General features: G+C 38.7%; 1 protein-coding gene across 1 annotated transcript in view; it reads left to right on the top strand.

Annotated features, from left to right (window-relative positions):
- Window positions 1-1,646: 1,646 nt before the first annotated feature.
- Window positions 1,647-23,110, top strand: part of LOC310895433 (uncharacterized protein) — a 137,353-nt gene continuing 115,889 nt past the window's right edge. The window contains exon 1 of the mRNA XM_083826819.1: window positions 1,647-2,054. Coding sequence (XP_083682945.1) covers window positions 1,990-2,054 — 65 coding nt within the window. The 5' untranslated portion in view covers window positions 1,647-1,989. The remainder of the gene's footprint in view (window positions 2,055-23,110) is intronic.

Below are 23,110 nucleotides of genomic sequence, written 5' to 3' on the forward strand. Positions count from 1 at the left end.
TCAATAGATCAAAATAAATTCCCTTTCATATCTGTGAATGAAAGAAGATATATATATATATATATTTAATCAGTATCCCAAACATTCCCTCATCTAACCTCATCTATTTAATAAAATAAAGTGGAGGTGGAAAGAATAATGTTAATGTTTTGGTACTTAGCTTAGGAGACAGTTCAGTGGCCTGAGAACTCCCACACTAAGCCATGGTAAGAGTGCACTAGCTCTACAGGCTATATTTTGGGTGAAGAGCCTTGCAATTTAATGAAGATGTGGGTCAGCCTTGAAGAACTCATGGGCTAAGACTGCATCCCTTTGTGGGACTCTCAAGTGCTGCCTTCGCTTCCTCTTCAGCAAATCCATGACTTCATTGTGAAATCTTGTTGTTAAGCTGCCATGTTTTCTTGTACAAGATATGGAACATGTGATCTACGCAAAATTCAGTTTTGAAAAAAAGTTTTTAAATACCTTTTCTGATGCTTTTCATTTTTGCAAGTGTGCTTTTCCACTTTTTCTTCCCTTCTCCCTTTTCCACAATATCCTGTCTCAAGTGTGCTCTACATCTTTGGAGGCTTTTCTTCTTTGTCTTCCTCCATTGGAAAAGTCACAACTGAATAGACATTACTTTGAAGAGGTTTTTCCAGGATTGCTGAAAAAGTCCTCCTGAAGTCACCTGCCCTTTTGTACCGGCGAAGGGGAAATTGAAATCAAACCCAGCAAAGAGGTGCAAACCAGTCTGTGATATTATTACAATGAATTCTGCGGGTCAATCCCCAGACCCACAGCAATTACTTATAGCCCTAGTATGTGTAAACCAATTTGTTCAAATTCACCTTTCCTGGATGAAGCTTCTGAGAGGAGGCAAATAAGGCTGTTTTCCCAATCACACCCTGCCTTTCCCATGCACCAGTAGCCAACAAGGCAGGCACAACCCTCCTTCAAGTGACTGATACTCATTCACATGCTCTGAGCATCCCTCTTTTCTCTCATACACACACACAAACACGCTCATGTGCATACGCACACACCTGCAAAATGCTGAGAACCTAAGTCGAGCAAATGATTAAGGCAAAATATGTTTTAAAGAAACAGTTGAATCATAGCTCTCACTGCTTGGCAGCAGATAGGTGATATAAAACTAGCTATAAACTTGCCCTAAAGGGAAGCTCTGGATTTTCTCCATTACAGGGGGGTCAATGTTTAAAACAGGGCAAACAAGAGTGCTGCTGAATTTGCAGCTCCACCTATTTTCTGAAGGTCAAGTAGCCTGACCTCCTTACAGCCACTCACACAGAAGCAAGTGAAAATAAACAAAGTATTTGCCAGCATTCCTTTTGCTTACATCCACTTAGTATTATCTATTGTATTCATTCCATTGGAGAACATCATGTTATTAAGGGAGGCCAGCTCCGCCAAGTGTTAGTCCCCCAGAGGGGACTCACCCATGTGTTAAACATTTTAGCTCTCATAATAGAAGGCTATGCTCTATATTTCAATGACAATTCACTTAGTGTTTACAGATGAAATACTTGGGAGTGCATCCCAGCAAGCAGTGTTTGGTTTTCATACTGAGAGAGTGAGCAGTAAAAAATGTAGTGCACACTGATTGTGAGACAGATGTGTCTTGTGGCAGTTAGCAAACCAGACACTCAAGTTCATCTCAGGCACTTAATGTGTACATCAGCCTTGCTGAGTTATGGAGAGCTCTAAGCACATTTTACTTCTAGAGGCAGCAAGTAGCTGGGAGAGTGGGGTGGCTGGAGAGCTTCAGAAATGTAGCCTTCCTTTACAATTAGGCAAACGAACTGCTCCTTTCTACACATGGTCATTCTGAAGGCATCCTGTGATAGAAAAGATGGAAATATCTCCAGTTGCTTGTTCTGCTTTAAAGGGGAGAACAGACTTCACATAACTTTGTTGCTGTAAGCAAAAAGGATGTGAACATCAGGGGGAAAAAAAGCAGGGAAGAGTGGAGGGAACAGCAGATTCCCCATGGAGTCATTCACCAACTCTCTTCTAAAGCAGCCTGGCATCCAGAAGCAGCATGCACTTTGGAGGTATGTTCCAGTTTCAGTTTCCTTTAAGTAGGTTTGACTTTGTCACATTTAAAGTGAATGTATTGCCTTGTTGACATGAAAGTTGTGATGACACACCACCCTAATTGTTTGCTGCTCTAGAGAAGCGCAAACCTGCAGACGATGCTCTATGACATGTTTTTGTGCTTCTCTTTGTTATAGTTTTCCAGCAACTGATCATCACAGCAAGTCAACCTGCAAATAAGTACTCCTGAGCACTTTAATGAGGCCCTTATCTGTGGTCAACTTAGGAATACTCATTGGGCTCTCCCCTGTTGAACAGCAGCAACTCCAAATAACCCTCCCATTAAAATGAATGCGCTGCTGTCAGAGATGTCAGGTTGAAGGGGTGGCAGGCTTCTGAAGCCAGTTATTGCATCATTCTTCTGCGGGGCCAAGGTACAATGCCTACCAGAGTGATTAGAGCAATTACTCAGCACTGTTTGTCACAGTCAATCACATCTGACCAGCATGAATGCAGCCCTGACCTAGACCTGCCTTTCTGGCAAAGCATTAGTATTGGTTGTCATCTTTCTCTTCAGTAGCTCCATGCATGCACCTAAGTTGGAAATGCACTAAGAAAACTTCCTAGCAATTATTTCTCTTTCATTTCTCTCCTTGATAGACCTCTCCAATCATCTGGTGCATGCATTCTTTCCCTTTTGTCTTTCTGTGTGTGTTCCTGCTGACATACATTGTGACTTTCTACCCACAAGTTAACTAGCTAAACCTACTGCTTGGAAGTCACTAACATCACCCCTTCTCTTTTGTTGCTGAGAAACCCCAGTCTTAATGAGTCCAGGTCTCTGTAAATCTCCTTTACAACAATACAATCCAGTATGAATATTTTGTAGTAGGCTCCATAAAGTTTAAAACATACAGTAAAAACTTGAGGTCAGGTAAAAAATGTTTTTTGATTTCTTTTTGTACTGCTGGAATTAGGATATTTAGAAATTCTGCTTGAGCCCCTGACTTGAGTTGCCTGGCATCTGTACAGGGGTACTAGTTCTCACTCATGCTCTTCATTACATCTTAAGCTTTGCTTGAGATATTGCTAGATGAATTATGCAGAAAAACGAGAACAAGCCAATCTCCTGCTCCCTGCTCTTTTGCTTTTCCTACACGGACACAAACATGCAGTTGTGCTGCACCTCTGAACTGCCACCCTCTTTTCTCCTTTTTTCCTGTGCACATACAAAAAAGATTCTTCATCAGTTGTAACAAAGAAAGAGCCAAAAGGCATTGAGATATATGTTTCAGGAGGCCCTCTGATCACAAACAATTTCACTAGCTACGTTGTCACATTAGGACAGTAATTTCAGTATTGCTTTTAAAACAGTTGTTCAAAGCTATCAGTTACCAATACGCTATTAAACACAAAATGCTTTGTAATTATTTTTCCAGGAAGTGGCTACAAACTACGCAGTTTATAGTATATACTGTGTTCTATGATTGTCTAAGGACCCTAAAGTTTAGAAAGGTTCCCAAATGCTTTGCTAAAGCCAGGAAGCAGGAAACATGTCACTGGAGATGATTCTTTCACATGCCCCTTGAATTATCTTAACTTGGTCGAGGCATTCAGCACTCTGATACTTTTTGGATACCATGGATAAAGGTATTGGGATGCTGGGCACAGCAAAGAGCATTTCAGCTCTCCAACTTCAGGGATAAAAGTCTAGAATGCTTTGTAGTTCGTTAGATCCTTAAATCCTTAGAAAAGGTTTAAGGATAAAAACCTACAGTTGGATTGAAAATAATACACATTTGCAATAATAGAACAAACTTACAAATAGATGAAATAAGAAAATGAATTATTAAGATTATACTTAGTAAGTACCATTTTAGCCGATTTAGCTTCTCAACTGCTTGTCAGGCTATTTAGCCTTTACAACATACCCCAGGGCTGGCATATACTGGAAAAATATTAAAGGTATATCTTTTTTCTTGTTAGTAAAAATGGTAGCTAGAGCCATCCAGTGCAACTGCCCTGCATAATTTTTTTCTTCTCTAGCTCAGAAAAGAGTAATTGTTTCTTCTTATTTACTCTTCATTATTGACAACAAGGAAGTAAGGCAGGGGATCAATTCAATTCTTTTACCTTTTCTTTAAGGTTAACAATTGCTTATTTTAATTGGCAAATTCCTGGCTTCAGCTTTAATCTGTCTATTCTTGCAATCTAGGACACAATAGCAAAGCTTTGTAAATCTTACAGCAATTGTCAGTAGATGCATCTTATTAAATGTAACTGTACTCAGCCTTATTTAACAGCAACCTATGGGTTCAAATTCAAAATGAAGGATGAAGCCCCGGGTGGGATTAGACTGATTTGGTAACAACCCCATACTTGCTGTTAGTTAAGGGAGTTCACCGGGGTCCTTCCATGCTTAGCTTAGAAGGCAAAGTCAGAGGGTAATTCTGAGGGTAGCCAGAACCACTCCAAAGCTCTGTCATCTGACTCAGTCTCATGCTGACCATTTACACAACGGTTGTGACATTTCTTGAGTCTGAGGCAGGAAAAAAAGAAACCGCTGGTACTAAAATGTTTTAACAAATTATTACTACAAAATGGATGCTCATGAAGGCAATATGACATATAGAATAACTAAAGAAATTTGAAGGTTCAAAATCTTGAACGTAAGTATTCTTGAATATAAGAAATGAGTTTAATTGCATGGCTGCACAATGGGGTTTAACCAATCAACCTTTTTCTGCTGTGTGGCTAACAGGTTGCTACATGGGCATTGCCATTTCTGCTGCAACTTTTCTCCCTGTAAGTGGTTTCAGTATAAGTGCTCTTATCCATAGAGACCACATCGAATGTTGTGATTCTCCATGTGGGTGAATCCCTTGCAGGACCAGAGCTATAACAGAGCTAAAGAAGTTGGCAAATGTTCTTTCTTGTTGTCTGCTCTCAGGTTTGCAGATTGTGCAGATGGCCATGCTTCTCTTGTTGGTAAAAGACCTTACTGTGTTAAAGGACCCTATTTATGAAACTCAAGAAAACAGTAGAGAATAGTGAAGTCGGTTGAAGTACTAAGTACACATATAGAGCACAGCTAGGCCATCGGCTTGGTAGATTTTTCAAAATATGAAATAATAAATAATAAACATAAATAATAAATATAAACTCCACAAGATTCACCTATCCATTCATCACCTATTCATATTTAACAGTAATTAAACAGTAATTGCATGCATGTCCTGATATTTTCCTAAAATGTTTTGGAGTTCAACTTTAATTTGCCTCTCACATCGGCAGTTCTCCCACTGTGAGATGGCCAATAAGTTCAATCAAAGACTTTTTTTTATAAACAAAAGTCCCTGCGAAAACAAACTAAACTCTTAAACTAAACAACTTTCCTCGTGCAATAACTTCACTACTTGACTGAACTAATGACATAGTGCTACACTCAAATTAATTGTTGGCCCTTACCTAGTGGAAGAATGGCAGGTCTTGGTGATTCTGTAAAGTTTTGCAAATGATGAGGAAAAGGCAAAGAAAAAGAAGTCAGGTTGTTGCATCTGACTCCACTGCAGCTGATTGCACCTGGCAGTCCATCTCCATCTGAGTTGGTAGCTGTCTGAGTACAGTACAAGGCTCTGTCTTTTAGCATCTATTAGGTCTGAATGGATTTAATAAATTCAGATACCAGCTTTCTTTCTCCTTCTTTATTGACTTTTCATTGATAACAACTGACTTCTCTCCATGTAGCTGAATTATCATTATTGTTACTAATCACTGTCAAGTGCCCAGTGTTGTACAAGACAAAAGTAGTCTCTTTTACCAAAGAATTTGTGATAAAAATATAGAATTACTGACTATACCATGATCAGTCTTGAGATGATGACTGTACTTAACCCTCTGCCAGAAGAATTTACCAAAATGATAAATAGCAAAAAATTAGTTTTTCCAAACCTTGTAGAGAGTTTACACTTCTCTGCTCGTGCTTTTGGAGCACCTTGGGGATCATTAGCACTACTGACAAGTGCATGGGCGTACCCAGGTTGGTTTCAAGTGATCTGAGTGGCTGGATGTGGCAGCCTGGAGCCCTACCTGAGTTAGTTACTCTGCTAAGAATCGAAAGGTTAAAGCTTTTATGAGAATGGATTGCAGTTATTATATGCAGTGCTCAAGCTGACTAGCAGCACAAAATAGTTGTTTTATTATTGTACTTCAAAGTGCTCCCCCCTTTTAGGTATAAGCTCGCAGTGGCACGAGCTTCAGCAAATCCCCAAGATAAGCCCAGAACTCAGAAAGGCACCTCTTTAAATAAATAAATAAAATAATATTAATAAAAAAGCAGCAGTTACCTTTGAGCAGACACTTCTATTTGTGTAGATGTGCTGGGCCAGTGGTCACCCTCCAGCTCTATACTGACCCAGCAGTGCAAAGGAGAAAAGCTATTAGCTGAATAAATTTGTGGCCACAGTAAATCTAACAATAGAGCCCCAAATTCCACATCAAACATGTTTTGGCTATAGGATGCAAAGTACTGCACCAGGATAAACTCACTCCACCATTTCAAATGTTCTAAAAAGTGTTTTGATGGATTAAGTTGGTAGTTCTGAGTTTCTGTCAAGTTACATACTGTCTGTTTCATTCAAAGGTTTGCTTGTAAGCTAGCATCTGATCCATCTCAGTTCAGTACCAAGTCCACACAAAATAAAACTTGCATAAACACTGTATCATGTATGGCCTATTGAACACAAAAGCAGTCCTGTACATGTGCATATCTGGATAACATCTGTACCACACTGTGCTCCAGCGCGGAAGGTCTGATATGAGGAGTGCAGAACATCGTCTTCATCTTTAGTGTGGGAAGTAATTGGGAAGAAATGTTTCCCTTGGCCCGAAACCAACCTCAAGAATCCTCACCCTGGTCTAAGCTAAATGTAATATTAATCACATATTAACAGTCTGTTCCCATGGTTATGGAAAGTGTGTTCCTTTGTATCTGCTGTTGGTAGCTTCTAATTCTCCAAATTCTCTGTAGAGACTTGGCTGTAGCTGATCTGGGTCTATGAAGTCTGCTCCTATTTTTCCACTCGCTGTTAAATTCAGCTTCTAAAATCACATGTATACCAAATACAGGTTATCCTTGTAGGAAACCTACAACAAACTGTGATAATTATAAGCTTTGGTCTGGTAGTCAAACCAAGGAAATAATTTTGGTTTCATCAGAAAAAAAATTCTTAACTTTTTGTTGGAGGGAAAAGAATTTCCCTCTTTGCTCTACCTGTGCTGATAGAACAAGGTACTTGCTTTTGTGTTCATTTTTGTCTCTATGGTGGTTTTAAATTGAGTAAGGATACAGTTAACTTTGATGTAATCTTATTTGAAAATATTCAACTGAAATACTCTGCCTTTCTCAATTTTGCATATTCTGAGATAAGTTGTTTCAGAGAAGCAGACTTTTCTGGACAATAGATTATGTTACCTAAAAATTCTGCCTCGTTGTAGGCTTCCCCTCTCCTGTTTCTCACAGTTTAGTTTATTCTTTTACAGTTCACTCACTGGAGAGAAATTTTGTTCTTTCACAGTTCCAGTCACATACACTAGAAGGGTTTGGGACCTGATGGAAGAGACCTGTCCAATTTGCTGTCTCTTAATACTATTATGGGAAGAAAAGAACAATTGCTAAAGAGAATAACAAAACAGAATATGGAGCTATATCACGGTGACTTGTAATATGCAAATCAAATTTTCTACAGTAAGCATTTACTTCTCCTTCTGTAACTTTTCTCTCTAAACATTCTAGGTTGATGATTTATACTTTTCTCATACTTGTAAAACCTAACCTAGTTATAGCTAGATGTGTGAGTACTGTTTTAGGCTTTATGTACCGTGTTACTGTGTTACAGAGATTCCCTTTTGCCTTCACATCATATTTCCAGCACATAGTTCTGTTATTGCTTATCACAAAATTTGAGACCTTGACTCTGAGAAGACCTCTTGAGGTCTTCCAGACAGGTGCTACTTCCCCAGTATCTTAATTACACTCTTCCCTGGAGTGAATACACAGTAGGCAGTCTGCATTTATAATTTAACCCTTCAAAAACTTGCAATAATAAAGGAGATACACACAGACAGTTTGCATAGGATATTAAAGCAATTATTCTGTTCCTATATAGCATGAAGAATTTAGATTTGGATACAGCAATAAACTCTATACACTTCACATGCCTCAATTTTTATGTCACTCCCAAAAGAGCTTTGATTCAGGCCAGTCCCAAATCACTTTTTCAACATAACTTTCTGTTGGGACCATTGAGTCTCTGCTTTTATCTCTCTGCTCTAAGTGAACTTGCTCTGGAATTAGCTGCTTCCTGATTTAAAGTCTTTCTCTATGACAAGAATAAATTCCTCTTATTGCCTTGCTTGGCATGTACTTCCAGTCTTGCTATGTGAGACTTTCAAGTTTTCACAGGCAGTACTTTTGCTTCCTACATGGGATTTTAAATTTGTATTTATATATAATTTTATTTTCTATAGTTACTTCTCCCTCAGAACAAAATAGATGGATTACTTTCCTGACTTCAACCAGTAGTTGCTACACAGAGTTTGCATTTCAGTAGATCACTGATGTTGAATACATCGTGATGAATACGTGTTGAATACATGTGTTGATACAGCACAGATAGCACAGTAGAGATCCTACTTACTCTGATACATTTCATGATACTGTAATTTCACAGTAAAATTAGAATCCATAGGCTGCAGAGAGATTCCTCAACTTGTCACAGTTTTGTTTTACCAAAGAAGTAGTAATGAAGCTAAATATCAAATTGAATTAACAGCTTGAAGATGATTTTAAAAAGGGAAAAGGGCTCATGTAGGTTGCCTGAAGTCATGGAAGCAGAGTACGGAACCACCAGGACAGAAGAATCATCTGGTTCTTCCATGCCAACTATCACTGCTTACTTATCTGCTACTCTGTGATTTAACAAATTTAGATCTGAATTTTTTCAGCAAAACATAGCCACCAATGAGTGGGATTAGTGTATAATTCCAGCTTTAAATTTTTCCAATTTTAAAAAGATTTCTGTTAGAAACATGCATCTGGGTGAACACCATAAAGCTAATGCAGCAGTGGATGAGACTGGGTGATTAGTTTAGTAATACTTCACTTCTTGCTTTTTTATTTCAAGAAAGGCATATTAAAAAACAAACAAACAAATTAAACCTGCACAGGTCTTATGCAGAAAGTATTTGCTTTTCTCACTGCATAAATAAAAAACTGAATAACTTTCTAATGATGAGTACTAAGTTTTTCAAAAAATGACAAGTAGAAAATTGTGCCAAAGTAAATACACAAAAAGTGCCTCTTAAAAAAGACTCTGTCATTGCAATTTACCTGTTCTCTTGATATGCAGGACCTGAAGGACACTTGCTATAGGAACTTAAATAGGTTTTAAAATATCTTTTTTTGTTGTTGTTTTACCAGGGACTTTTCAAAAAAGTATGGTGTTTTTGCTTGGAATTTTATTTCCTTCTAAAGTAAAGGAGGAGAACACAAGACCTCTGAATATTTAAGTCTTTGATGATGGTTTCAAACTTCCAATGAAGCTGGTGATTCCTTGTTTTTCAGCCCAGTTAATTCTGCGGCCAAGTGTAACAGCCATTTTTGCAGACAAAATGGATTGCTTTTTAATATATTTACATCAGGGGTGATCCTGCCCTCCTTGCTAATGCAAAACCTACAGTTCAGCTTCACATCAGGCATTTCTTGTCACCAATTTATTCTCAAAATTATTGATACTATTCTTACCAGAGTTCAAACTCCCCTTTCTTTATGATTTTAAGTCACATCTGCAGTGTCTTTTCTGTCCCTGAAGGTTGATGACTTGGGGCCAAGCAATATGTTCACGTTCTGGTAGTCTGTCCTCTCCTTCTTGCCTGACTTCCACAGAGCCTTGTTGTGGACTATCGTGTATGCAGTGCTGGCAGTTAAGGGACAAGTTCCTTGCTGAGAAATGCCACAACTTGGCAATACAGTGTCTTTATAGATACTTTTGGCTTTAACTGCATGGTAGCCTTTGTGGCTGGGAACACAGAATTCTCCAGTTCCACTTAAAGGATCTTTAATTAAAATGCTGGCAGGTTTTTGGCTGGTATTGTTTAGTACTAGCAATGCACATGGATTTCTCCCTAGCAAGTCCTCCCTCTTTTGACCATGTTGTTGCTGTTATTTTTACCATCATCATTAGGCTTCTGCTTTGAAATGATGCCATGTGGATTAACAGATAATTTATAACTAAATTGTATAAGTCACATATACAGCACCTTCTGCAACTGAAATAGGCAATAGAGTCCAATTTTCTGAGGTTGGTAGTATTTCAGATATCAGTGAAGAGTAAGCTAAACTGTGTCCAATATTGCTATCCCCAGTGTAACTGCAGCTGTTATTAAGGGCCAGTACAGAATGTGGTCATACACATGGCCTCTGAATGGAAAACCAGCACTGTCTTTAAAAGAAAACTTTGCCTGAGATAAATTTAAATCAGATATCCACAGGAGCTTCACCTGCCTATTTTGAAACATTCAAGAGAATTGAAAACTTCAGTGACTGGAGCTTCCTGATTACAGCTTCCTGATTAGGTGTCCTCTCCAAGATGGGTGGCAGAAAACACCCATGTCTCCTAAAAGCAATATTCCTGTTTCACACAAGGACAAATTTGTGTTCACAGAAGTAACTGAGTCAAAAATGGTGATATGGGAGATCTGTAGCAGAGGTACTAACAGAACTCATATCTTCATTTTTCAGTGCTGTGTTTTGTGTATTGGAAGATACCCACATTTCTGTACAGCAAGTATTTCTGGAAATTCCTGTGATTCTTATTGTCCTCCTTTGATCATGTAGAATACCATGACAGTTGTTGGGAATAGACCCATAATAGGTTTCTTTTAGTATTTTCTACCAAGTAGAGAAGCACAGACATCCTAGAGGGGACTATCTTTACTTCAGGCAAGGAGAGTGCAAACACTTGGTCTTGAATAATTTGGTGCTTGCTGCCCATTCCCCAGTCCTGTTATTAGCAGAACTCGTTCTCAATGCATTGCAAATCTGTAGTCACTCGGGAAGAACAGTGGCATCACTGGTGCAGGTCGTTCATTAACTGTGGGTGGGATGTACAGCTAGCACTGCCCTCAGTAGTTTAGAGAGTACATGGTGATAACTTCAGATAGAAGATGACTGAGCACTGGAAGTAACTTATGCATCAGTTTGATGCTGCAGTTTGTGATCAGGATCTTCAGAACACAAGATGACAGTCTTGAAACAAACATGTAATCAGATGACCTCTATCTCATATATTCATGCTTGCACGATGAACTTCCATAAAATAAACCACAACATTTTGGGGGGCATATCCTGATGGGAAGAGCTATAGATAGGTATTTATTTTAATTTAAATAGATAAGGTCTCCTGCGTCTTAGTGTGGCTTATTTAGTTCAGCACTTCAGCTGGTTGTTTGCCATGTCATGCTGATCTAGGACTGTTCTCCTATCAATTCTAAAGCTTTTGACATACTGCATTCAAGATCATTTTGGATTAGTGGGAATTCTAGACCCTAAACTTTTGATTACTTGTGACACCTCATTCATTTGGTCCACAAGCATGTACCAATGGATGATTTTATTCAAATTAAAAATTTCATTTCCTCTCCATCACATTTGGATTTATTTTTCACCCCCCATCCCCATGCTAGAAATATACACAGAATATACACGCATGCAGCCAGTAGGACTTACAGACACACATCCACAGTAACATGATTCGATATCACTAACTGTAACAGGAGAAGAGCAGTAATGCTCAGGTCCCTAAGTGGATGTGGCATTGTTTAAGCCTCAGGCATACAAATTAAAGCACCTAGTAGCTGGCGTAATTTGCTTGGTCAAATATCAGGACAATTTTTCCACTAGCTCCATTCTAAGGAAAAAAAAACAAACAACACACACACACACAAACTTTGAAAGCAGCCTCTCCTTTCTTCTATTCCCTGTATCCTGAAACGGATTTGAAGACAGTGGAATAGCTGCTGGTATTGGAAATAAAATGGTACTAGAAAGTAAACAAAGCATAGCAGTAGCAAGTCACAGAGGCCAAAATAGACTTTAGGCATGAGGACATTTCCCTCACTCTTCAGAAAAGACCATGCTCAAGGAAAAAAGGAAAAATATTTGGCCAAGTAAACTTGGTCAAAAGTTACTGAGGTTAAAACAAAACAAAACAAAACAAAACAACAACAAAAAAACAGTTGTAGGCCCTTTAATAAGCAGCTTTCTTATTGCAGCACAATTAGGTAACTAACATGGCAGTTGAAATTCAATGAGAATTGGTACTTAGTTCCCTTAAAGTGTCTTTTCCTCGAGCATCTGTTATTCCCACTACCTAGGAATTACAGTGTCTCTAATCACAAACTTAATTTATCACAGCATCATTATTCAGGTTTCCCCTTATTTGGTTAATTTGACAAACTGCAAAACATGGGTCTATTGCAGGCCAGAAATGTCCAAGTGTGAAAAACAAGCTTTTTTTTTTTTTTTTTGGTATTGTTGTGTACACTTACTACTTGGCTATGTTTATTGTCTCAGGTAGTCAGAGAAGTGAGCTTGTGAGCCTGGCAAGCATCTCCCAGAATAGGTGGATCACTGGTAACATTAGCATCTTCTCATTGATAGCTCTTCCCTGTAATCCCTGACATTACTGTCAGTATTTGACTTCACAGACAAGAGCAGCACAATCAGTGGTACAACTGCACTTCTTATTTCAGCTGATAGCCACACTCATGGATAGCCAATGCAATCCACTCCTCAACCATAGGTCCCTGTTAGCATCTCTTTATGCTGTCCAATAAGCCATCCATTTTCCATTGCCAGGTAAAGAACGAGAGGGCATTACAGCAAAACAACACTTGTATGGTTGTTTCTCAGAGAAGAAATGTGCTGAAATGAAGTCGCGCTGAATCCTGAGTTGCTTACTCGGTTTGTCCTGTGTGGGTTTTTTTCGGTTAAGTTGTGACTGAACACAGTAGGAATTTGTTTTGTGAACACCAAAAGAGAGACTTTTATATGCATTTGAGCAGTCATAACAGAACTCAGTTGGGCTACAAGGTATTAAAAAAAGAAAATGCAGAAAAATTAAAGAAAAACTGCTGAAAGAACTCAGAAATGGCTGTTGTTGATATTGCCTTTTCCATTTTTTTTTTTTAACTTCTCCTTTGAAAATACTAGGACCTTCCAGTCTCTTGCTTCTCATACACATTTATTCCAGTGTGACCACAGCTGAGATACTTTGGAAAGCTTTCTTGTAATTTATTACAATGTTTTCTTCATCAGGAGGTGAGGAGAACTGTTTCAAGAGGGAGTTTCATTGCATTTAAAATTCTAAAGTTCATTCTATTCCATATAATAAACATCACCACAATGCCGGAACTGATAGCACAGCCTGCTAAACAGAACAGGTAACTTATAGAAAAAAATCCATGTGTCATGGCAATGGCTGAAACTATATATCTAGCATCATCTTAGCTTCGAGACTGTCATTATCCCTTACCTTGACAGTAGCATTTCATTTCAATTCATAGTTTTTCTGACTTCCTCCACAACTTGAAACCTCCTTTTTTTAAAAAACTCTTGGCCCAAAATGGGAATCATGGACAGAGAGCGGTGAAGGGATCTGCCCAGACTCACACAGCAGATCAGGAGCAGAGACAGGAGCTGCACTCCTGATCTCTGACCCCATCCACCAGCAAGCTCACAGCAATGTGTAAAGGGCTGGCAGAAGGTGGTACAGGTTTCCCCAGGGACCTGAGCAACATGAGACCACAGGTTTATAAGTGGAAACTGATCCAGACATCTAGCTCACAAAATCCAAGCCCTGTGTACCTCCTCACATGGCTTCTCAGCACCCTTAGAGGAGGTCTGTTCTTCAGCTCTGCCAGTTTTCCTCAGTACTGAAATGATGCTGCCTCTCAGCTGCTGCAATCTTTGACCTCTCCCACATAGAAGTTAACAAAGTGCCCTGCTGTGGGACACGTGGAAGTGTCCACTGGGAAACCACCAAGAACTGACCAAATTAATTTCAAATACGCTGAACCCGACTGACATGAATTGAGATCTGCTTTCATCTCCGGTCTCCTCATAGATTATCATATATGCCAAAATAAAATAGACGATGTATACAACATCCTAAACTCACTCCACTGAGAGCTGGCTACATAATTAACTGGAAGAAAAAGAGCATCTTGCTTTACTCTTTTTACAATATGAATTTGACAGGCTGGTGACAGAACATTTTTTATCTCTTGGCAATATTTTTCAATTTCTCTCTTCCTCATCATTTTCCTTGAAACAGCTCAGTTTGGTATATAATTTATATGGGCAACACTATACAAAGTGAACGTGTTCTCCTGTTTCTGTACGCACAATAGTCTTTGAAAGCAAGGACAGTAACTAAAGTGCCTAAAGATGAGTATGTCATAGAGCCTGGCTTCGGGTTCCTGGTCTTGAAATCTTGTAGTAATTTTTCAAAATGAATTTCAGAAACGCCATGCAGAGACTGACTTTAGTTTGTTACGGGAATCTGTGGAAGCTCTGACTCACAGAGGGGATACTACCTTGCAACTCAGTACTACATTTTGAGTTCAGAAAAAACACCTAAAGCAGTTGTGTCATAAAGATGTTCTTTGTGAAAGTAGGGAAATGATGTTCAAAATACTAATGAATTTCTAACGTATGTATGGTAAAAAGTAAGCAACTTATGGAACAGAATTGAGAAAATATTGCATTCCTTATGTCAGCAACAAGTTTTTTTTCCCTTATCAACATATGATTTTTCCTCCACTCTGTTGCTGTCACTGTTCCTCTCCCATATGTGCATAAAGGTCATGATCCAGAACTCCCTAGACTGTACCCCTGAGTAGTAGAGCATAATGATGGCGCAAGACATAATTATTTAGCAGCTTGATCAACTTGTCTATTAAGTTCATAAGTTGTTTACTTTCTAAAAGGTAAATTATAATCTACAGGAGCAGAGACTACCTCTTTTTTTTTTTTTTTTCTTATGCTTTACACTGATATTAACAAAATAGACCCTCTACAGTCCCTTCCAAACTGGATGTTTGGAAGTTTTGCTGATGCGATATGACAACTTTAATATTAAAACATACAATACATTGATAGTAACTGTCTTACCTTGTGTTTCAACTAAACGACAGTATTCAGTCCTAAAACAGAAAACAAAACAAAACAACAAAACCCTAAGCAATCCAACCCCAAACTGATCACTTATAGCTTTTCACAAAATTGAAAAATATCTGAAACACATGTTGGGGTCTGAGTCATCTATTTGTGCAACCAACTTGGGATAGACATATGGTTTACAAAAAAGATGCATAGAAGATATATTGGATAAATTAATCAATATTTAGTTTATATCTATTTTACTGGGCTTATCTTCATTAAATTAATATGTCTTTTTTTGTGTGTGGTCATGGAGTGCTTTGCATAAAAGCCTCCTTGGTAAGCTGAGCTTTCCCATACAAACCCCAGCCAAATTCATCTTTCTTCCTGAAACCACAGTTTGCTTCTTGGCATGAAATCCATGACTGAAATGCTGATGACGACTCCCAGAGAAATCTTCCAAACATGCTTCATAATATCATGTATGATATAGTGACAAGCTATATGTTTCCCAGGCACTCAGACTGAAAATGGAAATGTATAAATCTTTGTGGAAGTTTCAGTAATTTTTAATAATTTGTTCTTTTGTGGCATTCCTATGTGAATGATATATTTGTCCTAGAGCAATGTGAATTCATTTCCCCACATCTATAATATCTGCAGTAAGCTAAATTAAAAATACATTTGTACTTGTACAGTTAAATGATCATATTTAATGAAATGTCGGAGATGAATCTTAGCGAATAGTCAGGAAATAATTCAAGAAAGAGCAGCATTTCATTACTGGCAGTCGGGGAAAAGCAAAGAGATTAAACAAATGGTTTACTCCTCTGAGACATCTGAGGAGGCAGGGGCAGGTGGGAACATCAGACCTCAGCGGGGGCTTTTACCTGGGAAAGGGGAATTTCACACCTAACTCTTGGCCAGTGGAGAAAGCTTGGGCACCTGGCTGGATGTGGCTGTGGGTGAGGCATTGGTGGCAATGGTAGAACATCCTGAGCTGGAGGGCACCCACAGGGACCATTGACTCCAGCTCTGCTGGGTGGCAGGGTGGCGGCAGCTGCGGCTGGCCAGGGTTAATGGGGGACACATGGAGCTCAAGGGGCCCGCTAGGAGGACAGGGAGCCAGGGGCACTGCTCAGGGGGGGAAGGAAGAGTTTTCCTTATGGCAATGAGAAACAGTGGAAAGGTGAAGTGCAGACTGAGTTGTTAAAGCCATCCAGGTATTTTATTTCCATGGGAATTAGGGCTCTGTTGAAAAACTCCCTGGGGAGCTATTGGTCTCTTTCACCAATCGTCCATCGTTAAAAAATTTGGCCTCCAGCCCCTTGGGGAAACCTGTCTGGTTGGGAGCATGGCTGCCCTTACCTCTCTGTTTAATTGACGGGGAGAAATAAACACTTACCAAAGAGATTCAGATCTCAGGTATGCTGGCTCGGTCTTTGCCATGCTTGATTTCTGTTGGGTAAGGAGCAGAGAGCAGTGAGGCACCCACCTCACCTATGCTTCAGCCAGTTGTGATGTGAATCCAGCCCTCTGCCCCTCTACCTGTGTTTGTCAGATGGGAACACTTGCAGTGCTTCTCACCCACCCTCCATCTGTTTTGATTCTTTAAACTGCAAGATCTTCAGGCTACAGACCACCACAGACTAGGTCAGGTCTGTGTAGAGGGTGTGGCCCAACCAATTGCTCTGTGCTACTGTAGAATGACTGCTACAAATGTATGAAAGAAACTAAATCAACATCCATAAATAGGATCAACATTTTAACTGATTAATTTTCTCAAGTTCTGTAACAAATCCTCTGGGAGCACTGAAGCCATCTGAATATCAGAATTAAATCCAAACCAAAGATACAAATCTAACGAGACATGTAGAAATGACAGAGAACACACTGATTTTCCGGATTCAGCAGACAATACAAATGAAAGAAGACAGAAAGAAGGTATGAAAAAATTCCATATCACAAGAATGGTCTCAAGAAAATGCAGGAGTGCTGATCTTCATGTCACATAAAAGTACTTCTATAGTATTTTAAAGATATGAACGGTCCTTGATAATTTTCAGGGACATGAAATAAGTGAGATATGCATACTCCAGCACTGAATTAATAACAGAGGGTAATATGTACACATACATATATATAGGTACACATAGCTGACAGTGCAATGGTGACAAGGCTGTGAAGACACAAGGAATTTCTAGTCAAATCCATGCAAGTGTGCATACCTATGGGCTGCCATTTCTTCCTTTCTGAATTCTATCCTCTCTAGGACACTGCAACCACAATGTTTTTATGAAAGAGAGCTGAGCTTCTTGTACCTCATTCTCCTTTTGTTTTTCTTTTGCTTGTTTTTATAGCAATAGCAAATTAAGAAAGCAGATAAAATAAGTTAGTCTAGCTTACACATCTGTGACCATATAATGTTTAAAATAAGCACCTGAATGCATAGAGGAATTTACTTGAGATTCTGATTCGCAAGTGAAAAAGAAAAGACTGCTGGATTAGTTAAGCAATTAATCAGGTGTACAAAGCCATCTGAATTCTCTGAACAACACATTGTAGAAGAACTCAGATCATGCATATGAAATTGAATCATGGAAATATGGTTGAGGCACATCATGTTTGAATGAGGAGGGTGCCAATCACTTCTGTTTGTCAAGCTCCTTTGTGATGTGAGTCACCAAACTTAAGGAGACAAAGGGTCTGAGCGTGGGTCAGCATAATTCTCATGTCTGCTCTGATTACTTTCAGGGATATACATAGACACTTGCCACACATTTCTAAGCAGGTTCTTGCTTTTGAAGTTATCTCTCTTTTCTCTTTTGGACTTGGGAGAGAAGGACTGGAAATAGGTTCAAAGCACAGTTGCAAAATTTTTTCTGCTGTAACTTGTCACCATTACCTGTTACTGTTCTCCATTACAGAGCCTGAGGTCTCAGAGGTTTTTGTGGCAGGAGACAAAAGGGCTTTCTACACAGGAATACTGCCAATGCTTTTTTGTGCCACATGATTTGGGGCTGGGAACTTATACAGTAGATTCTCCAACAAGATATTTTTCTCCTAATTGCTGCAAAATACATATTCACCTACTTAATGAAACACAGAATGATAATACTGAAAGATGTTATCAAACTGTCACCTTTCAATTCCATTGAACTCTGTTTGGATAAAGATGTGCTTCAAATCTACTTTACATTTGTAATTTAAACAGGACAAAATATGCCACAGGCAATTTTACACAGCAATATTATTTTAATTTTCCTTTTTTGTATCAAGTTACAAAAGGGGATTATTCAAAATAAAACTGAAGCAACACTACATTTTTAAATTCTTAGGAATCCTGGAAGATTTCTCAATATTCAGAGTGTAAATAACCCATGAGAAAACAAAAATAGACATTCAACACACACAAACTTTCTTAAGTAGAAAATTTGCATGGTGACTCTTGCATTTAGTAATTCTCAGCGGAATTGCAGAGGTGCGCAATGAAGTTTTGAGTTTCAAGCTCTGATTCAGCAAATTGCTTTATCATCTGCACAATTTTAATCTGATATTCTTTTTTTTTTTTTTTACTGAGTTTTACTTCAGTTACTTCAGTTTACTCAGCTGACTCCTTAATGCTGTTGATATTTCTCTCTCTCCCATCCTACTGTCCAATCCCTACTAATCCTCTATGTTATCATGTATTCACTTTCCCTTAGTTTTGTTCCTTCAGGCTTCTTAATCACAACAATCCTTGAGGTACCAGAAACAGCACAACATTCTACATCACAAACAGCAGGTCCTGTGAAAACCTCTGCCAGGAACCAACCTTCCTCAAAGTGTGTTGTATTAGGAGCACTGCAAAGAACAGTGAAGAATGGCTGCTCAGGACAGGCAAGTTCAAACTGGGAGGCAGCAGCAGCCACAGTTGTGTTTCCGTAGGAGAAAAATGAGCTTGTGCATTCGATAAACCACAACAACATCTTAAGATCTCATCCCAGCTGCACCAGAACAGCAGGAATCAAAATACTTGTTAATGTTGTAATATGTTTGCTTTCAATCAGACAACAGAAGAATTCATTCCATTTGCTCAATATTTTGCCCTTGTGAACTCCATTGCCACAATTGCTTTGTAAGCACATCTGAGCAATTCCACAGTGGGTTTTACATCTGTGGTAAGTCGTATCTGCTGTGCCTATATGCAGGACTTGTGTTTTAAAGAGACTGGAGTGAATGATTCTTCCCCAAATTTGATTCTGTAAAAAGCTACTTGACTGCTCCAAGTGATCTTTTTTATTCTTCATCTTAGTTTACTCTTAAGGGTTTTTCGTTTCATCTTTTTCTGCTGTCCTAATGTACACAAATCACTTTTAGAGATAGTGTCATGCGTATGAAGGGAGCAATTTATCAATACAGACACCTCTTTGATGAAGGATGGTTTGTCTTTACAAAGCTGGACAGCCCCAGCTGAATTTCAATTTGCTATGGCATGCAAGGGATTTAAGGGATTAAGGTTGGTGAGAGGCTTTAAGCATCAACCAGCTTATTATTGCTGAAGGAATATATGATTTGAAAACCTTGCTTGTCTTGATTTTTTTTTCTTTAGTATGTAGGGATGAGGTGGAGAGGGATGAGTAAGAAAAGCAATAACCCAACCTACTTGATGATTTAACAGTGAAATTTATTTTTTTTTTCAGTCACACTGCCTAGTTTTGATGGGACAAGTAGAGCTTACAGGGCCACATCCAGTTGACATCAACTAAATATCTGACTGATAATATTTTACCACTAATAATGGATACAAACATTTGTAATAAAAACAAAGCTGTAGGGGAGGGAGAGACTGGAGAAGGCAAGAAATATAAGTCATAAGCATTTATGTAAATGAAGAGGTGGTGAACCGCTACAAATAAATATCATTGTGAACATAGTGTATTGTCTGCTCTTTGATACAAGTAAATTGCTAAGGAATAATGTTTCCAGATGCAAAAATGTATTAAATATCTCATTCACCTGCTCTTTGTTGGAATGACAGAGTGGAAGGAAGCCCAAAGGAATCTAGTGGCTTAAAGCTATGTTAGTTACTTTGTGCACCATGATATTAATTAATTACTGGTAAATACAAAAATGCTGTGAATCAATCACCATGAAGTCTAACATTAAAGTAAGCACTATGATTTTTTTATTGAAGTCTGATTCTTTTAAGTAACTAAAACATTACAGGACTCATTTATGTGTTATGCTAACACAGAGCCATTGTGGTAAGTGTTACACTCACATGAAACACAGTGCTGGGGAAAATTACAACCGTGAGTCCCTTCCCAGGGCAAAATTCGCAGTATTCAGTTCTGAAGATCAGGTCTAGCTGCCACCAAAAATGTTGTCTCTTTTCTTCAGCAGGATATGGGATAGATCTGTACTTGTACAGAAAGCAAAAGAAATTTCAGTGTGAAGTAGCTTTTTCCTTCTCTTTCCCTTCTGTTCTCCCCTCATTTCTCATGTTAACAGAGCTGGAGACTAAAGCCCTGCCTCTGTTCTCAGAGCAGAACAGCACTGCAGACAGGGGATGGCTGTTTTAAATAAATAAATAAATAAATTTATTTTTGCAATCAAGTCCATCTCTCAAAAGAGTTTCCTGGTGAGCAGCTATCAGGTCTTCCTCACACCCTCCTTGATGTGGTCTAATGAGTATTTAAGTGTTTTTCACAAGATGTGGAAACATTTCAGCAGGAGATAAAGCCTCCTCAGAATATTCCCATTTCAGAACCTTTCCCAGAAGAGCAGAGATTTGAACTAGGATCTTTTCCAATCCAGGCACTCTATGGTACACTAGGGGAGCAGAATAACACTGCCCCAGTTCTAAGACTGTACTACATTATTCTCCATGAAAATTAATAATTATTGCTAGCATAAAGTCTTCAATTTGAAATAAGATGCTTTCCTTCCCTTTCCAACATCTTAAACCATATTATATACATTGTATTATTATTATATATATTTGGATTTTATTTATTCATTTTATTTATTTATTTTATATGTTTTTGACCATTGACTTACCCCTGGAAGTGTTTAAGGCCAGGTTGGATGGGGCTTTGAGCAGCCTGGTCTAGTGGAAAGTGTCCGTGCTCATGGTAGGTGTGTTGGAATTAGACGGTCTTTACAATCCCTTCCAAACCAAACCATTCTGTAATTCTATGATTCTATGGCTAAATCACTGTCTATCCACACAGTGCTACATATAGGCTTCTCCATGTCCCCTTGTGGCCATAATGGTCCCTTCCTCTACAGCATGGACCATAACAAATCAGGATAAAACACACCTCATGGCTGTGCTATATTATCTCTGCTAAGGTTTTAAAAAGGAGTGCCAATTAACTACCCTCAGTCTAGTATCCTCTGGGCTGTGCATAGTTGTTGTCTCTGAGTTTTGCCAAGGACTTTGAATTTGTTTTTGTTTACTGTAGACCTCATTATTTTGTTGCTTGTTATTTTTATACAACCTCTTACAAGCTTAGCATAGTTTGTGTGTAGAGTTGTACATCTCATAGAAATCCTAACACATCACTTACATCTACTGCATTACAAGAGAGATATGTCCTGAAATGAAGATGCAGGCCTTTGAGGAAGCGTTACACAACTCATGGCATGGAGAGTAGGTCTTTCTGGATATAGACAAAAAATGTCTTCATGACATCAAGGAAAGTCCAAATGTATTTGAGACCCAGGTCTTTTTCCACCATGATTGAAATGTTCAGCTCCCCTGTGCTGCTCTCCTTCCATATAGCCACATTACTTACTCCAGAAAGCTTGTGCTCTTTCTAATTTTATCAGTTGTCTCAATACAAAATACAACATTTCTCCATAATGCTTGTTTCCTCTAGGGTAGAAAGGCACTGCTTTCTGTACTGTTTATCCTCTGTTAAGCCACCCACATGTTCCTTTCCTGTTCACAGCGTTGTTTATTGCAATGTGTACACTGACTGAACCCTCCACACGGTGGTATCCTTTAATACTCCACACTTCTACAGGGGTTATGATGTATGTAATGCTGTTCTTTTCCCTTATGTGGACTCTCACATACGCCTGCACGGGTAGTTCAGCACAGATCTATTTTTCTAAACATATCACTTTGCAAATTATTACCACAACATCCCATAATCAATAAAACAGTTTGGGGAAAATACATACAGTTATATATCTAGCAGCGTTAATGAAATATCTACCTTCTATTTCAGGCCAGGCAACAGGAGACAAGTGGGGGGGGTGGGGGGGTGGGGGGGGGGGTGGGGAGACAACCAAGAAAAATCAGATTTTCTATAATTATATAAATTACAGCAAGAATGACTGTAATCACCTAAAATGCCTCTGGGGAGTTGGATTAGCAGAAGACAATTTCTCAGATCCATACTCCAGGGTTTAAACCTTGGTTTGGGATTCAGAATTAGACTAACAAGCTAAAATAATTAACCCTTGGAAAGCCAAAATATGTAAGGCAGAGGTGTACTATCTGTACACTATCAGTTTCTGGCTAAAGGGGAGGAATGCATGATTGATATTGTTTTATAATTGCTGTGGATCTTTATATTTGGCCAGGCTGGTCAGATCTCAACTTCAGTCCAAACTGAGCATTCTTCACTGAAAAAACTTCCCAGTTTCTCTCCTTTTTACCTCCAATAAAAAAAGCAACAGCCACTCAAACAAATAACCCTTAAAGACAACAACAAACTACCTTCAGTAATATATGTCTATTGATAAATATATGGTAAAATTTTTGATACAGAACTAATCCTAGTTGATATGAAAGCAAACAAAAATATTGTAAAGGAAATTCAGAAGTTGTCTAGGAAAATAAAATAGATGTGTGGT

Source organism: Anser anser, assembly GCF_964211835.1.
Source record: "Anser anser genome assembly, chromosome: 2".
NCBI classification, from domain to species: domain Eukaryota; kingdom Metazoa; phylum Chordata; class Aves; order Anseriformes; family Anatidae; genus Anser; species Anser anser.